The sequence below is a fragment of the Clupea harengus genome, chromosome 2 (assembly GCF_900700415.2).
Source record: "Clupea harengus chromosome 2, Ch_v2.0.2, whole genome shotgun sequence".
NCBI classification, from domain to species: domain Eukaryota; kingdom Metazoa; phylum Chordata; class Actinopteri; order Clupeiformes; family Clupeidae; genus Clupea; species Clupea harengus.
In genome coordinates this window covers 20,887,433-20,909,697 of record NC_045153.1, presented here as the reverse complement: position 1 = coordinate 20,909,697, position 22,265 = coordinate 20,887,433, and the positions used below count along the sequence as shown (strand labels likewise).

Here is a 22,265-nt window from a genome sequence, read left to right as displayed (position 1 = left end):
TATCCTAGCTGGTTAGCTGGCTCAGTTTCTGACTAGCCTGCTAGCTTTTTGCTACCCAACATTCAGTTGTGTGATAGTGTGCTCGTGAAATTAACTTTCTTTCTCATTTCAGAATACGTCCAGGCAGGCTTGCCCCGACTGCGGGCACGCCAGGACGACATCTGCGCTAGCATGACGCTAGCAAGGGCCACCAAGTTGGGCCCCGGGCAGCGTGGTGTCAGGCAGCCGCTGGGTAGCCGCTGCCGCACCCGCTAGCCTCTTCCCGTCTGACGAGAGTTACCAAGTTAGCTTGTTAGCTGGCTAGTCCACTGACTACCCTGCAAACTGGGTTGCTGCCTAGCTGCCGTCACCGTTGGGAAGGTAAGCGAACTATGTCTTATTACCTTCGCTGGCTTAGTGCCACGAATGAAGGCTTATAGACTTAAAAATTCGAGCTAGCTGCCTAGCTTGTTAGCTTGATAGCGGGCTAGTCCACGGACTACCCTGTGAACTAGCTTGTTGCCCGACAGTTATCACCGTTGGGGAAGTAAACGAACTCGGTCTGTACTCCCGTCACTAGCGTGAGTTCCGCGAGTTAAGACTTCCTAGACTTAAGAAGGTTGAGTTAGCTACCTAGCTTGTTAGCTGCTAGCCTACTGGGTTTTCGAACTCGCTGTACAACTTTTCTCTCGTTCCAGTGCCTCGGCAGGCTAAGTGCATCCCATGCTGGGACCGCAGGGATGCGGGACAGCCGACGCCTGCTCAGATTGGAGAGACTCTCCCAGCTGAGCAGTGCACACCGTCGGCAACAGGTAGCGGGGGTCCGGTAGCCGCTTTCTGCTGCAGCCCTCCCCCACTCCACCATCCCAGTACTTCACCCTCCATCCTGGTGACAACACACCACGAGGCAGTGGAGCACCCTCACCACTTTCCAATCAGCCCATTCCAGGGGTGGATTCGAGCTGGAGATGGAGAGCCTGCTGGACAACAGCGAGAGGGACGTGTGTGAGGTCGGCGGCACCCCGGTGCCAGCCCCCACACCGAGAGAGACTACCCGCTGCTCACATGCAAGCTGCATGTCAAGCACGGGGTGTCAGTCCTCACAAGCACAGCATTCACATGTCACAAGCACTGCCCCTGTAGGCGCTGCAGTAAGTCATGCGTGTGTTAATCCCCCCTCAATGCATCCACCACGGCACCCATATGCCCACATGTTTACAAGCAATGTGACGTGGGCCCCCAGATCTTGACCAAGCGGAGCGGACACAGATCTGGACATCAGCAGATGGGCCATGAGCGGGTTTACTCCCAGCCCCACACCGGCTTGCTGTCCGCCGTGGGAGAGGGCTGATCAGGTCCCAGCGGACCTGATCGCCTGCCATTGAAGGGAGGGGGAGTGGACTCCCCACCACCATAAAGACTGCCCACCGCTCACATGCAACCTCATGTCGAGCACAATGTATCAGTCTCCACAAGCACAACCCTATAGGCGCAGTCATAAGACATGCTTGTGTAAATTTCCCCTCAACATATCCACCTCTGCATCCCTACACCCTCATTTTTCAAACAAATGTGATGGTGTGTCCTCAGATCTTGACCCCCCCCCCTAGACAGAGCGAGCACAGACCTAGACATGGGCAAATTGGCAATGAGCGGGTTTCACTCCCGACCAATTATTCAGCTGACAGATCAGCATGACATGTTGCGGGGAGAGCGCGGCACGCAGGCTCTGCGTCGCCACGGCTACCCAAAACAAGCCCCTCTCCGACATTCGGAGGGGTGGCTCAATCAGGTGCAGTGGGGACAGTCGTTTCCTACAAATGAAATTGACTCCCTGCTCCAAAAGAGAAGCAATAAGCAATAAGCTTCAGGCTTCTACAGCCGTTACGTCCCGGTCCCCAAAAAGGACGGGAGCTATCGGCCAGTATTAGATCTACGTGTATTGAACAAAGCACTCATGCCGCTAAGGTTCAGAATGCTGACCCCACGCCGACTAGTGCAGTTCATAAGACCAAACAATTGGTTCATCACAATAGACTTAAAAGATGCTTACTTCCATGCCCCGAACAACCCCAGAGATCAGAGATTTCTGAGGTTTGCGTTCGGAGGAATAGCATACCAGTTCCACGCACTGCCATTCGGCCTGGCTTGGCATCGAGGGTTTTCATAAAGTGCGTGGATGCAGCCATCGCCCCATTACGACAACGCAGTTGCGTTTATTCCATTATTTGGGCGATTGGTTCATAGCTCTCATTCAAGAGCAACAGCGGTGCAAGACTGCCACCTAGTGGTGGCACACCTGCATCGACTGGGCTTTGTGATAAACAAGGAAAAAAGCGTTCTGTGCCCAAGCCAAACTACGCATTTCCTAGGCATGATTCTAGACTCCACCTCCATGGAGGTCAGGCTGTCTCGAGAACGAATACATGCCATCAAAACATGTGGGTGCCGGTTCCGACTGGGACAGTCAGTCTCGTCGCTGTGCTGCCATAGCCTGTTGGGAATGATGGCGTCGGCCGCTATCGCGCTCCCGCTGGGGATGTTGCGTATGCGGCCGTTCCAGATATGGTACCTGTCTCTGAGGCTCAACGCAGTCACAGACAGGCACCGCAGGGTAACGGTGTCCTCCAGATGCAGGAGGGCCCTGACAATCTGGAGAGCCCCTGGTTTCTGGCTGCGTCAGGCACTATGGGCATAGTGGCGCGTCGCGTAGTAGTAACCACAGACGTCTCCACCAAGGGGTGGGGAGCGGTCTGCGAGGGGAGAGGCGTGAACGGTCTCTGGTCTGCGACAGAGGCCGCGTCTCATATAAATGTGTTAGAACAGTAGTCCTGGCTCTACGACACTTTCTGCCCAGACTGAGTGGTCAGCATGTATGAGTGAGGACGGACAACACTGCGGCCTTGGCATATAAATAAACCGTCAAGACGGAGTGCGCTCCCAGTCACTGCACCATTGGGCGAACCGCCTGCTCCTGTGGGCAGCGATTCACGTCCTTTCCCTCAGGGCAGTTCATAATACCTCAACTACGGTGCAGAACTGTTATCTTTAGGGCGCAGGTGGACCTGTTTGCGAACAGGCAGAACACCTGCTGCCCGCTCTGGTTCTCGCTAGGGGGCAACAACCCCCCACTGGGCGTAGACGCGCTGGGCCACTAGTGGCCAGACCTACGCCTATATGCTTCCCCCGATCCCGCTCCTCCAGCAGGTGCTGTGCAGGGTAGTGGACGAGGGCAGGGAATTGTTATTGATAGCCCCCCACGGGCCCAATCAGCCGTGGGCAGCGAATCTATTCAATATGTCAGTGCAACAGCCCTGGGAGCTGCCTCTACGGAGAGACCTTCTGACGCAGGCGCACAGGACAGTATGGCACCCCCATCCGGAGCCTTGGCGTCTCAGGGCCTGGCACCTGAAAGGTGCAGGCTCATAGCGTCAGGCTTATCGGACGCGGTGGTGGCTACGATACAGAGTGCCCGATCGGTGTCGACACGGGCTCTGTATGCGCTGAAGTGGCGCAGTTTTGAATGGTGGTGCGCTGCGCGTCAGCATGACCCCATTAACTGCGCGCTGGACGTTATACTAGAATTCCTACAGCAGTTGTTTAATGAGGGGAAGGCGGCTTCCACTCTCAAGGTGTACCTGGCAGCCATTTCAGCCTGCCACGCAGGCATTAATGGCAGTTCTCCTGGCAGTCACCCGCTGGCGTCACGCTTTATGGCAGGGGTGAGACGGCTCAGGGTGCCAGAGAGGCACCTCATACCCTCTTGGGATCTGCTGGTTGTGTTACGTGCTCTCACAGGGCCTCCGATCGAGCCCCTGGAGACGGTGGACATAAAGTTTGTCTCTTTAAAGACCGCGCTGCTACTGGCGTTAACGTCAGCAAAGCGCGTTGGTGACATGCAAGCCCTGTCAGTCAGCCCATCGTGCCTTCAGTTCTCGATCGCTGGTGACAGAGTGGTTATGCGACCTAATGCTGCTTACACACCTAAAGTGGTGGCAACCCCACTCTGCAATCAGGTGATTGAACTAGCAGTTTTCTCGCCTCCTCCTTTTGCGTCAGCAGAGGAGGAACGTTTGTCCAGTGCGCGCTCTCCGCTGTTATGTAGAGCGCACTGGAGCTTTCAGACAGTCAGATCAGCTATTTGTGTGCTTTGGTGCACGTGCAAAAGGCAGACCTCTATCAAAACCGAGCCTCTCCCGTTGGATAGTAGAGGCTATCGTGTTGTCTTATAAGAGCTTGTCTTTAGATCCCCCGGAGAAGTTGCATGCGCACTCTACGCGGGGGGTCTCGTCTTGCTGGGCCTTACTAAAGGGTGTCTCAGTGGAAGATACTTGCAAAGCTGCAAGCTGGAGTTCTCGCCACACTTTCATTAGATTCTATATGTTAGATGTGGCTGAACTTAGTTTTACATGGTGTTCTACAGGCAGGCGATCTCTGAATCCCCTGGCCTGAGAACGATATAATGATGGATGTGTTCATTAGTGTCTACGTGTTACGTTGCGAACTAACCATTCGAGGGTTGTTTCCTACAGGCGAGGGATCACTGATCCTTGTCGCCTAGGTATAACCTAGTTTCTTACAAGGAGTTCTGCAGACAGGCGATCTCTGAATCCCCTGGCCTGAGAACGATGTAATGATGTATGTGTTCATTAGTGTCTACGTGTTACGTTGCAAATGAACCATTCCAGGGTTGTTTCCTACAGGCGTGGGATCACTGATCTCTGCCGCCTACGTTAAAGGATGCCCTGTAAAATGTTCACCGCCAGCTGCCGTTTGAACCTCTAGGAGGGCAAGGGCTTGAATAAAGTTGGTGTGTGTGATTGGCTGCCACTGTATTATCACGCGGGAATGTATAGGGTCCCATTCTGTTATATCGCAGTGAACTGCGATAAGGAACGTCTCGGTTACTTACGTAACCTCGGTTCCTTAAGCAGGAACCAGATATAACAAAGTTGGCGTGTACAGTGTTACCTTGGTTTGATATTCTTGCTCAGTTTTTCTTTCCAAGGATGAATTCGTGCTGCGCGGATGAATTTATAGACTCCTGAGGGGGCGGGCCCAGGAGTAAGCGCAGACGAATCGCGGCCTTTCAGGCGTGAATGGATAAATGCTTCGATTTGGGTCCATGACTAACGTCATGTACCATTCTGTTATATCTGGTTCCTGCTTAAGGAACCGAGGTTACGTAAGTAACCGAGACGTTTCTTTTAAAGAGCGAATCGAGTTGTTGCACTGAACGTTAGCCATCTTGACAGAATATGTCTTGACCGAAGCCGTATGACGTTCTTATACGTCCTATTACGTATGACGAAAGCATGGTGGGGCGAGCCCTCCCGGAAGCCATAGAGAATGCATCGAGAGCCCTGTTTTGTGAGAAAAAAAATGGATTTAACATGAGAGTCAATGAGATAGGTCTGGGGCAATTTCCATTTCGCCCAATAGCTACCCTGGGCATCAATAGTGTTATGGAGGAGCTAACCTGGGCATCAATAGTGTATAGGAGGAGCTAACCTGGGCATCAATAGTGTATGGGAGGTTGATATAGGAGGCGCCAGGGCTTACTATACATTTTTCAGTGCTACGGAGGGTGTGTGAAAGAGGCATGTGTAGAATATCCTGATTTGAAGAGACAAAATTACACTTGGACCAGCCATTCTGATAAAAAGAAATGACCTCAGGAAGTGTGACTTTACTAACTGGTACCCCAGATCTCTTTAAACCTGCAGTTTAAAAGTCCAGCACTTCAGCTCCTGTTTCAGGTATGTGTCTGTCGTCTTTCTCTAAAATAAATGCAGAGATTACACTGTGACAGGGCAGCTCTCCTTTGGCAAAGCGCCGTGATAATGCCGGATTTGTGCTGAGAACTCCCCAGTGATTAGAGCTCAACGCAGTAGGTGATGTCCTTTGACTGCCATTTACTTGATCCCCTATTTTATATCGAGGGCCCGCAGGAGCGAATTCATCTGTCACACTGTCTTTACTGTCATCAGTAAAAGTAAACACAGTCAGGGGACATCAAACAGGAATATAAAAGCCAAAAGGAACATGTCTCTCCTGTTTTTTTTTCCTTTTCCCTTTTTGCAGTGAATTACTATACGTAGTCACAATGGCAAGTTTAGAGACAGCTGTGCAGGATGTAGTAATGTTTCACCCTAATCTTGTATCCCAGAAGTACAACAGAGAACCAGCCTGAACAGGCCAAAGCTCTCCAGGTCTTCTCACCATACTTCCTAAAATACACAGTTTATTTTCCCATCATTGATTTTTGGATAATTCCACATAATTACTTTTATCTGAGCGGTCCTGATTGCGGGCCATTCTCCAGCCGAGAGTGGCTGGCCCCCCGGAGGGCATGAGTGCTCAGCTCTTTCCACAATTAATTAAACTCCTCTAAATGCTCCGGCCGCCAGTGGCGGTAACGTGGGTTCTCAGGAGACGGAACACACACCCCTCGTCACACTCTCCATCAACCCTCACCCCACCCTCCCCAACCACCTCTATCCCCCTTCCCCCCGACCCCACCAAAAACAGCCCTCTGCCCACACCCCAATGCGCTCCAATCACCCACCTTTACCCCCCTGCTGTCACCCAGTGACGAACACAGATAACTCCCCATCAGTCGGGAATTTACCAATGATTTGGCCAGCCACGTGTTGTTAATGCGCACTAATCTCTATTATTAGGTGTGCAAAAGGCCAGCGATGGAGGGGAAATCACAGGCTATCAATTATGATTGCTTTTGAAAATTAATTTGAGTTGATGGACAAGTTTGTGAAATCTCCTGGGTTATTTAGTTGAGCTGATGATGGAGAGGCTAATTATAGTTCTTCATGAATGCCTGTTTATGCCACTAATGGAAGAAAAGTCATACATCTCCCTATGCACTTGCAGTCATTCTGTTGAGCCAAGAACCCCTGTAGTAGATTGATCTGTAATAGTGGTATGGAGTGTGTGTTTTTTTTCTAGTGTTTTACATTTTTATCTCTGTGGCTGTCAGGTGCAAATGAAGATAGCAGAATAAAGGCCATTAGCAAGACAAGCAGCAGAGGAACTCTTGAGTCATGCACAGATAATAAGATTCATTCAGATACCACAATTCTGGGCCTGTCAATTCTCTTCTAGCGCTGATACAGCTTCCATAGACTGACAAAATAGCTGACGCCTTAATGTGGCCTCCTCCATGCCGGTAGCCAGTAAAAAGGTTTAAGTGTCTGTCTCACTGTGGATTCACTGGTCCATGAGTGGATCAAAATAACAGTGAGATCATGTGCCTTCAAACCGACAGCATCACAGGATTACCCACAACACTTACCGCTACAACAGCAATCACCTTAGTAACAGTAATCACCTTAGTAACAGTAATACCCTTAGTAACAGTAATAACCTTAGTAATTACTGTTAAAGCACTTCACATACAACAGGATGCAGATTGGACTGAGATTACAAACATGGAAAGATTAGCCACTGGTGGCTTCACAAGAAGCCATCATTATAAACCGTCATCAACAACATTGGCAACTCTAATTTTTCCAATAGGGGACTGCATATCCGTGTAATCGTGCGACTTTCTTTTATGTAACTCTAATGCAATTGCAGCACAGAAGTGGCTTCAGGAGCAGGCTTCTCTCATTCCCCCCACGATATGGGTGGCAACAAAAGAACATGTTGTCATTCCCTTGAAATATCTCCATTAAAATGGGATTTGCTCCATTACGGGACATTAAGCCCGAGCCTGCCTGCTCGCGGCCCTTCATTTTGCGACAACGAGTATGTACCGACACCTCCATTCCAGTGGCAGCTGTTTGCCAGGGAGCGAGATAAGGCGCTATCCCTCATTAAGTGCTACCTCCTGCCCTCTACCTCCACAGACAATGGTGAACAATGCCGGCTCCTGATCCAATATGCCAGCAACAAAGAGAAGACGGGCGGAAGGGGAGGAAATTCCTCAATCTCCTTAACCATTTTTAAGGAGAAAGGTTAATAGAATAACGAATTTCCCCCCAAACTGACCAACTGACTTTCTATTATTCAGACAGCAGGCAGGAGCTGATTGGCGTTGAGGAGAGGGAGGGACGAGGCGGGGGACTGATTTGCATGTGTTTCAGCGTGATGGTTACATGCAATGGTTCGTTGCGCTCGGCCCAGGTTTTCTGATGCCATGAGATGGTCAGACAGGAGGAGTGTGGATATCTCATGGTGAGAGCGGGAGCTAATTACGCTTACTCGCCTGGATTCCACTGCCCCGTGCCATGACGCAATTCACCACAAACCTGAAATCAACACATTTATTTTGTCTGAGTATTTTTATTACAAATTGGATGTTTTGAGGACAAACTATTAATATTGAATTTGTTCATAGAAAAACTGTTGTTGAATGTAGATACTGGCCTTCAGTTCAGTTTCTAAGTCCGTATGATTGATGTTGCCCTTATTGGATACCGTACAGTATATCTACTCTGAGGAACACATGGCAGTAATCCCCAGAATGATATGGAAAGAGAGACTTGCAGTGTGATTCAGATCATTTTATAGAAACCCATAAGTCTGCAAACAGACTTGACATTTATTTGCAATTGAAAAGAGTCTTTCAAGTAAATCCATGAATGCTTTCATCAGCAGTTAGACAAAGGGTCTGTTTGTGTCAGTATCGTCTATTGTATTGCAAAATGTCCCTGTGCCCTCCACTGTTTAGAGTTTCAGCCTGCCTCATACAGTAGCAGTTTAATCATCTGAAACACTGTAGTGAATGCAAACAGTATTCCTGGTTAAAGAAGCACAAGATGAATTAGAGGGTATAAGACACAGCCTGATGGAAGGGTTCAGTGCATCTACTGGTAAGCATTATCGGTACTCAAAAGACCCATTTAAAGTCAACTGAAAACATGACCTTAGTGGAAACACTACTCTCCTCTTCACCCACAAACATCCTGCATGCCATATGTCACAAGAATCCTGCATATGTTTTTTTTAATTCAACTTTTTAGTTTACTTCACCTTTAGTCTTAAAAAATGAAATTCCTTTCTTCAGTGCGACTGGCAACCTCGCGGTCAAGGGCGAGTTTTCACAAAGAACGAGTTTCAGTGACTTGAGGCGGCCCCATTTTTACTCCACTCACACATTACCCCTCGGTTCAAGGGCTTTATTTTTGTGTTTAATTAAAAATAGCCGGTGGTGCCGCTGACGGGAGTCTGCATCACCAGCGCGGCTCAGGCACACTAGCAACAAATCGCACTAATTCCCTTAATTTCAAATGTGAATCAACTCTAATGTGGCTAAGCCCAGTGTTATTAACACTGGCATCTGTGGAGATCATGCTATATATATATATTTATGTATGTGTGTAATAATTAAATTCAATCAACATGATTTTGCTAAGGGGGTAGAAAACAGTGGCATGTAATTAAATTGAATTTATATGGGGTATTGAGATTATATATTCAAATCCTGTGCCAGAGTAAAGAATAATTGGTAGTGTAATGTTGGCCACGTGCATTGTGTATACTGTTAGGGGAATTTATTGCAACTCTGTACATTCCAGAGACAAAGACAGCGGTATATTAAAGGCATTGGGAATTGATTTCTAATGTGAGTGTCTATAGAAATTCACTGAGGATTTAGTTTAAGGTGATCACAGAATTAGCTCTCAGTATTGCAGAGAATTTGCATTCATTCCACCATCCTCATTAATGTTCAATATTTACCTTTAATACACATCAGTGAAAAGTCCAAACTATGCTTCTTTTCTGTACCAAAATGTGCTCACTGATATCTGCTTAAACCAAGAGTCTTTGACTTTAATATTCAGGGTGAGTTTCAAATAATCATAGTCTATTACACTCGGGTGCCAAACATTTTATCACATGAACGATATCAAAGTGGTCTGTTATTAAATCTCAGCTAATGCAACATAGATGACTGTTACTGGAAGCAATTAAGTTTTCCTCTTCAACATAAAGATAAAAACCTTCGGTCCAGTTCTCAAATTAAACTGTCACCACTTTGAATATTTCATGATGACAACCTGCTCGTCTATTGTAGTGGTTATGTATGGAGAGCCAAAGCATAGAGAACACAGGAGTCTCATAACAGAGCTCCATAACCACACACTAGTGACAATACTACCAACATGCATCACTATGTTTTGAGATTTGATTATGTCAACTGTGAGGCCAATTACTATACTATACTATACTATACTACACTACACTACACTACCCTATGCTATACTATACTATACTACACAATCTATCTATCCACCTACCTGTCTGTGTTTTCTAAAACTGAAACATGGACACAATATACAAAATGTTCTGGTTGTTAACCATAATAGCCCCTAAGAGTGTAATGCATTTCCCATTGGTTCTGTTTTGTGTTTTATCATGTTTGTATGCGTCATTGCAAACAGCCTCGCCGACATTACATGCACCTGGAGTTACGATTGTTCTTTTTCCGAGGAAATGATTTAAGATACAAACCGACCTTTTTTTTAGTTGCTTTTCTGCCTGTCTCTCTGTTTTATTTTCAGGCAGCACACCTGCAGACAGGTTGGTGATACTGTAATTTGCTGACAGCTGAATCGATGAGAGGGATCAGAGGGGACAGAGAACTGAGCTCTGCCAGACTGTCTCGAGGCGGGCTAAGACACAGGGGACGCTACAATTCACACCCATTACACCGGAGCCACAGAAAGATTTCAGGAGTTTAACCCTCATTTGTAAGAAATGGAACACTGTGTTCAAGAGAGATTGCTTTGCGTTCCATCTCTATTCTATTCTATTCAATTCTGCTCCTTCAAAGCCATTAATTCAATTCAATTCAATTCAATTTTATTTATATAGCGCCATAACAATACAATTGTCTCTAGGCGCTAGGCGCTAGGCATTACAGTTCTAATCACATGTATCTGACGTGCTTTTGTTATTTTATTCAAACACAGAGCACATCTTGCAGCTTGAGCTGGATTGCCTTGTTAGTCAAAGGTCATTTTGACACTCGTTGGACATTTAAAAGCCTCTAAATACCGCCTGTTAAGCAAAGGTGCAAAGAATCTCACTGAAGGTCAATATTTCATACAAGGCACCGATAGAATCCAACACAAATTAAATCCCGGTTTTAAAGTTTATAGCCTCTAATACAGCTGCTCCTCTAGCAGTCAGAGCCACAGAGACCTCGCTGGCATTTTATAATAATGATTGTGAAATTGCCCAGGGAGTCATCACCGTCTAGTAATAAAATCTCCCTCTCAGAAAATGGAAACGTTAATTAAGCTTTAATTTAGCAACTTGACAGTCCTATGTGGTGTTTTGTCAGGGTTATTATATCACTTTCTCATGTTTAGTTTGACCTTGGAGGAAAACAAAACAACAAACAAAACCTGAAAGGGAGGCACGGCGATAAAGGAGCTTCGGGGCCCCTAGAATTGCCTAAGCGAATCGCTATATCAACTCCCTCAAAAATCGGCAGAAAACACGAAGAAGACACAAAAGACCGAAGTTTTCTTCCCACCAGGCGAGATGACTCAGATAGCTTTACTCAGTGAATATAAAAACTAGCAGAGATTAGAACATTCGAGATTCGTTAAGAGGCTCTTTGTTTTACAGTGAAGTCATTTGTTTTCTATCTCGCACTGTTCTGGCAGAGTCTCTCTCCAGCGCTGCACGTGGGCGTTCTAAACGAGGTGGTCGGTGAGTCTCCAGGCTAAGTCCTCTTAGAAGACTCCTGGAGCCAACCTACTAAAATAATGTTGCAGTGTGGTGATTTATGTAACATGAGCAAATATGCAAATTAGATCCCCTTTCGCTTTTATGTAACGGCGAGATAGGCAGACTCAGACTGCATTGTGTCCTCCCGACTAAATCATCTGAATAATCAGTGGAACTGTGGCAGTTGGTCCAGAGGGATGCTTCACCATGTTTTTTTAGTTTTTTTTTCCGTCTGAATTGACACGAGAAGGCAGGCAGCAGGGGTGAACATGTTTTTGCATGTTGACTGGGTGAGAATAGATTCAGTGGGAATTCAAATGGCATTGTCTTGTCTGGAACCTTTCTTGTTTTTTTTGGGGGGGGGGTTTCATTCGGTTTTTTTTCTCTCACTGACACACAGGAGGATAAACGAGTGGTCCGGTAGTGGCACCACGAGTCACTGCACCACCTGCCACAACACCCGCAAAGGTCAGTCAGGTTTCATGAGAGCCAACAGCCCTTCCAAGACACTCCGCTTCGCAAGTCGCAGAAGTCACATGGGCGAGAAGTGTAAAGCTGTGGAACGTACAAAGATGCCCACAGACAATGTGAAGCAACAAAAAAGTCTCACGTAATGGGCTAGGAGAGTCAGTTTGCTGGAATTGTCCAGCCAGTAAAGATACCCTTGCTCAAATAAGCAATAACTTGCTTGATGAAAAAAAAAAGTATATACACACTATCTGATGTCAATACTTGCTATCATGGTGAAATCCAATTGTGTGGAAAATGTAATTTCTTGACGTTTCATATACAGTGGGTGGCCTTGGCTATAAATAGCACGCCACCAGCAGGGTCATTTTTCCCTGTGAGGGTGGATGGTACAATAGACCTTATAGTGATTTCTGCCAACACTGGGGGAATTTTTATGAGGTAACTAACCCATGGCAGGCATATCATGTTGGGCAGAACGTCTGACTAGGCAATATAAAAAAAACACTCCAGAACAATGGCGCAAAATGGTGCCAGTTGTAGCTTTATACCTATGTATTTTAATGCATAATGAAGACATACATTGTTTTTTGTGGAAAACAAATAGTACATAGTTGATGTGATCTTTGTGGGGCTTTGTGTGGGTGTCATCCTCCGTTTAAAATAGATCATATTACACTAGATAGATGACAGTATACCTAAGATTTATTGATCTGGGTAAACAATGCAGTATTGTCAGAGAACTTTACTAGCAAATATCAATAAGCACAAAGCAATGCAAGTGATCTGTACACTAACATAGATGTTTATGGTTGTAGAGGTAATCTGTACTTTAACAGAGATGTTTATGGTTGTAGAGCTGATCTGTACATTAACAGAGATGTTTATGGTTGAACAGCTGATCTGTACATTAACAGAGATGTGTATGGTTGTAAAAGGTGATCTGTACACTAACAGAGATGTGTAGGATTGTAGAGGTGGGAATGGGGCAATAGTCACCTCCCTGGAAATCCAGTAAATGTGCATTATCACACATTAAAAGCCCAAAATGTCAAAACGAGCCAGAAAGTGTTTTTCACACTGATTAATGACCGAGTAATGACTCACTGATATGTCAAATCTCATTGAAGTTCATCACGCGTTGACTGTCAGGGTATTAAGAAAACATTCTCCATGATCTAATGCCACTTAAATTTGCATAATAAGAGATTTATAGAGATTTATTTTCTGCCATGGCAAACCAAAGAAATGCTCTTTCATAACCAAGACAAATAGTGTCTTCTGTTCTTTGTCTTAAAACAGATGACTTTTAAAGTGTCTGCAAATGGGTACCAGTGAGAGAACTTGAAGGGTCTCAGAACCCTTTGAATATCTGAGAGAACTGAAATGAACACACAGGAGAAAACTTCTCTTATGTCTATTTTATTAGATATCACTTTAACATCATTCGGTTGGCAAATTGGCGTAAAAAACATAGTTGCTTTGTCTTATCTAAATAATTCATACATATAGGGTACATTGCACAATAAAAACAGGAACATATTTACATATACATTAAATCTTACATTAATTATAAACATTGCTAATTTACACCATGTACAGGTCTTGAGAGCAAATTGAATGTACGAGAGAAAATACATTAAAATTGTGCATTCACACAATGTAATGCCGATTTGGACTAGAGGTGCAGATTTATGAAGAAGACAAATTTAAATGCTTACTTTCCATTTTTTATGTCACTCATACTGCATGTTATAGAAAGACTCTTTCTTGCAAGACACCAACAAACCCAGTCACCTGTACAGGAGCTCCAGTGTCAATAAGTTACTGTTGCAATATCAAACCAACAGGTTTTCCCCACACAGCTGCTCCTTTGTCAAACAGTTGCCCTTTTTTTTCCGAACAGAACAAAGATAATCAGCTGTAGTCTGTATACTCTCAGTCCGCCTAGTTTAGAGACTTACAGATTTAGCTAGAAAACTATTACTTGGTTGGACAATGGAATTTATTGGTTGTCTGATGCAAGCAAGGAGCAAGAGTAAGGATTATTTTATTTCTTATTGTGGTTATATTTGACATGAAATAATTGGCACCTGCCCCTTAGCTGAGCATTTGACACTTATACTGTCTTGAGGTGGTCTGGATGCTGCCACATGCTATATTTGAGCCTGGTGTCTCACCTACTGACATCTAATGAGCTAGCACTTGGAAGGGGAAAGAAGAAACTAAAAGATGGACTTATTGGCTCTTGTCTCTCAGCAAAAAACAGCAGTTCATTTGGGAATTTGACAATCATTTCAAAAGACCACAGCTTCTAGTGAATGCACAGACGAATGCACCGATAGACGAGAGAATGTACTGTGATCTTTCAAATTAACTCTGAAAAACGCTTCAATTGATCCATTATGTTGATGCTACAACCCTTTATGTGACTGGAATGGTATGTGTAAACATTCACTTTCAAAATAGCACTTTAAAGTATTTTGTGCTTCAGGAACAAATTTAATTTCATGTGTATTGCATTTACAACCTTAAAGCTTATAATGTCAGGAGTATTCTATAAGATTAAAGGCCTATATGAGAAAAACAAGCAGGGGACCAAAATATATTGAGTATATATATTTCATTATGCCCAATAACAACACCACCCTCTATCAATTAACAAAAGTAAAATAAATGAACACTTAAGGAAACTGTTCACTCAGCACATACTGTAACAGGCATTACATTTTGAGTTATGGCACACCTTTGAGTCTTTGTAAGCTGAGAACAAAGTACCTAGCATTAGCTTTCCTGTTTGCCCACTTCACGAGGCGTCAAAATTATGCTGACCTAACAACTCTTCCCCATTAAACACAACGTTGTTCAATTGCTTACATGACAGAACTACCAGTGGAAATATGCAGCGCACAATACATTATTACAGAAACTAAATCGTGAGGAACAGAGGATGTTGTGAAACTCATGTAACTTTGATGTTCTTACCTAACCTGTGGTGTTGGCGCAGAGATTCCACTTTGAATAACACTAGCCAGCAAAGGTAGTTAACTGAAATCCATATTTACTCTGCTAAAGTACTGCTGGTCCATACAGAGGACATGCTAACTATGTTACATATTTTATCTAACCATATCAGGTATTGTTTTCCTTCATCTTCACTCCTTTTCCTTACTTCATCACATCTTACATTACAATAAACATCATTTGACTTGACCTGCAGGGACACTATGGTTTGAAAACACTGTGGTAGACCCCGCTTTTGTTAATGGTTGTCATGCCACCCACCTCTCATAGGTATTAGTTCTGCCACGGCAGGAACGGTGCCAATCAGAACCAACCTCCGACAAGGCTACACAAACCAACACACGGAGACACCCACTCATACTGACTAGGAATAAGCAAACTCTCCATCATTTGCGTTGTGCTGTGTAGCTGTGGCAAAAACACTCTGTTCTGGCTCACTCAGTGCTGTGTCTTAAATGACCATCTAAAAGCTTACAGGCGAGCAGTCCTCTAATTCACCCTCTCAAGGATGGAATTGGCTCACTACTGGTAATTGGAAATTACATCCCTACATACACTGTAATACACAGTCTTTTAATAGCATTGTCCAGCTAGTACTTGCAGGAGAATGATTATGTGGAGATACATGTGTGATACACTTTGGCACATAAAGTCTAGACTTTATAACTCACTGTGTGTATTATGACAATTTTTTCCCCTTTACTTTGGAAACTGGGCCATCTGCTTAAAATATTTGGGGTTGAATCAGGACCGACCACTGTGCTTACATTGAGATCACCAATTAACTTGCAACATAATTATATTTTGTTTAGAGTTTTTAACCGTAGTGCCGGTATTCAAATGTGACCTAAATGTGACTTATCCTCAGTTAACACAGAATGAATTGTTTCTAAAACAGGTCTCAATCCTAATTAACAGTCGTGTTGTTGAATAAAACATTGCTCCAGTTCTCCTTTTTAAACAGAAGCCAGAAAGGTTAGGTGCATGTTACACAAACACAAATTTCTCCTTCTCTAACCTTAAAGCACTGACAAACTACTTACTGTCGAATACTCTCTGCATATCCTATGCAGCTATAGTAGCTATGCTAACATCTTAGCTTTTTACGGGCAGAGCACTGAGCTCTGTGACTCTTCCTACTAACACAATGAATCTGATCACACAGGTGAGTACAGTGTCAGAAGAGAGGCTGAAGAGGGATGACTGTTGGGTGTGGGGGTAGCATTTGAGGAAACATGGCTGGCCGGGGAATGGTGTGGAAGGTAACAGTCATTGGGTGGCAGTTAGGTGGGGCCACCACAGACACCTGGGACGGAGTCATGAAAGCCGGAGCGCCGGGCGGGCACATCTCAGCTCCTAGGGACAGGCGAGTCACTGGTAAGACCTGCGGGAAGAGCTGTGGAGGCGGCGGAGGAGGAGGGGGAGGCAGAGGAGGAGGGGGCTGGTGGTGGTGGTGATGTGGGGCTGCGGGCAGGAAGGTGGCGTGGTGGTGGTGGTGCTGAAGGATGGTGTGGCGGATGGTGATGGAGCCGGAGGGCACAGGTGAGGGCAGGTGGACCCGGTGTAGGTGGACAGGCGAAGACACCGGGAGCGGCTGGGGCTGAGGCAGCAGAGCCTTAAGCTTGGTCGCCTGAAACACCTGCTGCTGATGGTGGTGGTGGTGCTGCTGCTGCTGGTGCTGGTGGTGGTGGTGGTGATGGTGCTGCTGCTGCTGGTGGTGGTGGTGGTGATGGAGCACCTGTCTGTTCGTTTGGATCTGCAGGAGGCAGTGCCTCTCCATACTGTCGGACGGGTGCTGGAAGCATGACAGCTGAGGAGGGGGAGGAGGAGGAGGAGGACCGCTGAAAGGACTGCTGCAGCTGCTGGTGGTCCGGTAGCTCTCTCTGCCAGCCTTCTCCTCCTCGGTCCTTCCGACAGACAGGAGAAACCTCGGGGGCTGAGCTGTAGGGCTGCTGTGCTGACACGATTTGTCCAGGCCGGCCTTTTCAAACCTCGCCAGCATTGTCTCTCTCCCCCTCTCTCTCCTGCTCGCCAAACAGACCTGGGCCGCCGCAGCCGCCGGCTTGTTAGAGTGATCTTCCGCCACCGAGTCGGCGTGTCGAGATATGGCGGTGAGAGTGTCACCGCTGTCGCTTGTGTCTCCCGTGGCTTCCGTGGAACTCGGATCTCTCCGCTCCGCTGACTGGGAGGGAGGGGGGTTGTCAGGACCGTGCTGCTCATTGATTTGAGGGCGAGATGGGCTCCCCATCTGCCGGTCGCTATCTGCCACAAGCTGACCTGGGTCAGGGATAATGGAGCTCTCGGCCTGAGCGTCAGCGACAGGGCTCTTTTGATCATCAATAGTACATGAGCTTTTGTCTGAGCCAATGCTGCCGCCGTCACACACTCCTTTTAGAACCGGGCTTTTCACGCTTGGGTCCACATCGCTCATGCTTTGGTCAGTCAGAACATGGCTTTTAACAACGGGCACCTTACAAGCAGGGTCAGGAGACTGATTCACGTCGCAGACAATTTTTCTTCTCTTCCGGCATCTTCCGTGTTCGCAACATGCAGACTCCTCGCCAGACGAGCTCTGATGCCCCCGCTCATTCAGCTGTCTGCCCGGCGCTCGGAGACGGGCGCACGTCACCTGATCCGAGCACACGGCATCCACGTCATTCAGAGAGGCACTGCGCTTCCTCTTCAGTCGCTGGTTCTGCCGCAGGGCTTTGATGCTGCCGTCTCCAGTGTGAAGAGGCAGCTCGTCATGACTTTTGAAGCCGGAGATCTGGGGCTGGGGCATGTCGAGTCGACACAACCCACACCCCATCAAGCATGTCAGGCGGGCAGATGGAAAGCCAGGGCTGCTCATACCGCCTCCTGCCGCCACCTTTTTGCCGTCCTCCCGGCCCTTATCAGAGAGAGTCAGGACACCCGCTGGGCCGTTTATGCCCCCCATTGCTTCCTGCCTCCTGGCTCGCAGCCTCTCGGCTGCAGGAGCCCCGCTGCAGCTGTCCTCGGCCTGATTCGGAGCTGATTGCTTTGACTTCTCTAATGGCTGCTGCACTTGCGCTGAAGTGCTGGCTCGAAATTGGCTATCAGGCGCTTCCTCCCAACACTCTACGTGCCTCTGGAATCTCCTGCACTTCTCGGCATCACTTTCGCTGGCCCCTTCGGCCTTGTGGTGACGCACCCTCCTCTTCCTCCTCCTTCTTCGCCTCTTCTTTCTGTTGTGACTTCGGTAATGCCGTCTGTCCCTGACCCGCAGTTTTTCCTCCATTCGCTTTTGGCTGTGAGATCGTTCTTTCGAGTGCTTGCATGTTTCGTGTATTTTTAGTCCGAGGCAGCTCTCTGTGTCACTGCTGTGCTGATGGCACTTCCTTGATTTCGTGTCGCCGTCTCCAGTGGGACTGTGGTCCAGACTGAACGTGCCCTCTTCAACATGCTTGTCTGCACTTATGGATTTCCCAGGGCTTACCGAGGCCGAGCTGATGGAGGACTCCTCATCTATCTTGGTCTCGGCATCCTGCCTTGGGTCACTGGGTGCTCGATTGTGTGACCCCTTGAAATCAAAATGGAGCGGGTTGCAACTGTACGACAAGGGCGGGGCAGTTTTTGTGAAGGTTAGCATCTCCGACGGCCACTGGAAAATGGTATTACCGTCTCTGCTCCGCACGGAGAAAAAAGGCTGACTTGGCTTTGTGAAAGGGGTCTTTAGAGGCTGGCTCTCTTCTGTTATGTGACCTGTGTGCGAGGAGTCAGCCTCACTGCACATGTCCGAGGAGTTCTGACTCAAAGGGCTGCTGTCCTCCGACACGGGTTCCTCGGTGGCGGGTTGCTCTTTGAGTTCCTCTCCCCCATTAGCATTGCAGCTTTTGAGGCTCTCATTCACGGAGTCCTCTGAGTCCAGCGCGATGTCCACGCTGTTGAGAGCGAAAGGGGAGCCGGCTATCTGGGAAATGGAAGGGCTGCTGGCCACGTCCTCCGAATACACCAGCAGAGCGCACAAATCAGAAGTGGATCTGGGGTTGTCTTGGCCCGCTAGCGTATCAGATGACCCCTCGCTCTCCACGCTGCCGCTCTTCGGAGCAAACCGGGCCTGCTGTGTGCCAATGCAGTAAATCGTCTCGTCGCAATTTAGCGCCTTGCCGGCTGCCGTGTCCCCGAGGGATCCGGGTAGGTCGAGCTCGACGAGGGGCGCCCGGAGCCTTTGTCTGCGGATCCGCTCCATCGATCCCTCCTCCGTGCCCTCGCAGAAAACTGCCGCTGACGACTCCAGCTTTAGAGAGGCCCTCTTCGGGAAGGAGAAGGAGAAGGCGATCTTGCGCCGGCTGCCTGGTGGCTTCTTCTGCTTGCCTGTGTGAGGCCATGGCAGCTGCTTGCCATGGTTGCTGCTGGCTGCCAGGCCTGAAGTGTTGCTGCTGCTGCTGCTGCTGTTGTATGTCTGGCTCCCTGCCTCCAGCGCAGCAAGTCCCTGCACCTCCTCGGGGGATCCATCACCGCAGGGGTCCCTCAGACCTGCCTCCACCGCCACTGTGGTGGATTTAAACTTGGGGCCGCTCCCTGGGGCACTACAGAGAGACGACAGAGAAAGAGAGAGAAGAGAGAGTGAATGAGAGCGAGAGACAGAGAGCGGGAGAAAAGATGAAAGACAAAACGCAAACAAACATCAGCATATGCTCCGAACATACTTCCACATCCCTTCTCAAAGGGAGGAAGTCAACACAGCTAAAACAGCTCATAGCATTCACCAGCAGTGTCTCTCAATCAACGCTATTAGCTGGTGAATGAGCGACAACGGCAACAGCAGCCGTGTGTGTGCATGTGTGCGTGAGGCACAGATGTCATGCTTTTTATGAATAAGGCAGGAGGCTTCCACCCACCAGTGAACCTCCCGCCGCTGCTCTGCCAGCTCGTGCAGGCGGCGCAGAGCCCGCTCCTGCTTCCGCTCGTCCTTCCTGGATTTGGAGGCCACATTGCGAGCGAACTCCCTCTGTTTCAGCTCCTTGAGTCTCTGCAGAGAGGAGGGGGGGAGAGAGAAGATGGGATGAGACGTGAGTAGAAGAGAGAGAGAGGAAAGAAAGAAACAGAGAATGAAAAAAGAGATGGAAAGATAATGTAGGAGAGAATGAGACACAAAGAGTGAGTAATAGAGAAAGGGAGAGAGAGAGAGAAAGAGAGAGGAGAGGAAGGCTTTCAGTTGGCATATCTGTGTGTATCTATGCAAGTAGACTGCCGAGAGAGTATACTTCTTGTCAAAGCAACATCACAATATGAATAATAATCCTCTTTGAAACTAGGAATCCTTTTCTCCACTTAACAACCTTGCATTATGAAGTCTGGGTATCTCTGTGCATCAGGCATTCAGGGATAGACCGCGAAAGATTAAAAATCTCTTCAAGACTGGTGAAGGTAATAAAGGTGTTTGCACACCAATGTTATGCTTCATCAAACCCATTTTCTGTGCAAATGAAAAGTAGCTTAGGATGGGCTTTGCTAAACTGCATGAAATTGTCCTATTTATTTTAGATAAAACTCAGTGATACTGATTTGCATTTGCTTCCTGGTCCAGAAGAACTTGTGATTTGAATTTCGGATTGATGCCATTCGTTGTCTCCCCACAGTCTCTGGCAGTTCCTGTACGTGACAGCGGATACTTCTCAAGGGGGCCAAATGAAATGTATCGATCAGGCAGCCATCATTGCGCAAATGCTCACATTAATCCAGCCATGTAATCTAAATGACTTCCCATTAATAATTCAAAAATTGATTTATATACTCAAACTTTCCCTTTAAAACACCTTAGCTGCACACAGGAGACTGCCACAATAGTCAAGTCCAATTAATTTAAAAGCCTGCATTTAATTGTCTATTAATTTTTAATGTTTTGCTTTAAGAAAGATGCCTGCTTCCCTCAGAGACCTAAATCCACGCTGAGCCAAACTGACGCACTTGTTTCTCTTCCGATTTGTTTACTTTTACTTATTTAATTATCTGTTGGTATATTTATTCGCTTTTCGGTGAAAGAATCTAAGGTCACCCACGTTATTTTTTTATAGTAACAGTTGTGAGTAAGAACGGCAGTGGTGACATCAGGTAGCCAGGAGGTGTCTGCTCCCACATTAGGCATTCCGCTCAGGCCCGGGATGTTATACACAGTTCAGCGCCGCTCTAACCTTTCCTGTTTGAGGAGGCTTCAGTGATTGCATTTACCACGGCTGGGGTCTCATAGCCAGGGTAGCCAGGCGCTCACATCAGATATAATTTGGTCATGTAAAGAGCCCTCCACTTCAAACTGGGCATTCAAGGGTAACTGGTTTGATCCCTCCCCTCCAACATACACACACACACACACACACACACATACACTTAACAGTGTATAGGCTTTCGAATCGCCTACTCTGCCTGGATGCAATGTCTGTGTGGGAAGGCTCAGCCCCCTCTTCATTGTGCGGTGCTGTCTTGTCAACGCTGCTTTGCAGAAAATAGCAAACAGGTTGGCGTGGGCTATATTTATCACAGTTCCCAGGTGTGTTGCTTAGCGGAGGTGTTAGCATTGATTGAAGGTACGCCGAGGCAGAAGTGTTGCAGAATGATTTGTTGTTGTGAACGTCTCGCATTTCATCCCTTTGCACTTCGAGTTGATTCATTTGGGAGATGCTCGGAAAAAATGGAAATCAATGAGAATTTGCAGGAGCATTCATGTCCTCGAGTGACTGTGAATAAACCGTGACGCTCCCCTCTTTAAAAAAAAAAACAAGAAAATCATGATTCGGCATAAATATTTCCTCATCTTTTCAACAGGTTGACTCAGTTTTAGCCTGACATAAAACGCAGCTTCATCTGCTCTCGAACAATCAGGCATTGAATGTTTGCTGTGTACAATTCACACTCGAAACTACAGTCATGACTGTGTTGGGTTTCATTCAGAAGTATTGGGAAGCTCATTGAAAAAGGCCCCATTCCCTGCCGCACTCAGTCATGCTCTCTGAGAACATGCTCCGTCTGCCTGCAAACAGACTCTGGGTTTGTGCCTCTCATCCATCAGCAGTTTGTCGGAGACCAAGCAGCAGTGCTTGCTTTGCGCCGCTCACTCACTTAATCTCTAGTTA

General features: G+C 47.1%; 1 protein-coding gene across 1 annotated transcript in view; it reads right to left on the bottom strand.

Moving 5' to 3' along the window:
- Nucleotides 1-13,556: 13,556 nt before the first annotated feature.
- znf804a (zinc finger protein 804A) overlaps nucleotides 13,557-22,265 on the bottom strand; it is a 46,632-nt gene continuing 37,923 nt past the window's right edge. Inside the window, exons 3-4 of the mRNA XM_031586453.2 lie at nucleotides 20,037-20,167; nucleotides 13,557-19,724 (exon numbers count right to left, since the gene is read on the bottom strand). Of these exons, the coding sequence (XP_031442313.1) occupies nucleotides 16,352-19,724; nucleotides 20,037-20,167 (3,504 nt within the window). The 3' untranslated portion in view covers nucleotides 13,557-16,351. The remainder of the gene's footprint in view (nucleotides 19,725-20,036; nucleotides 20,168-22,265) is intronic.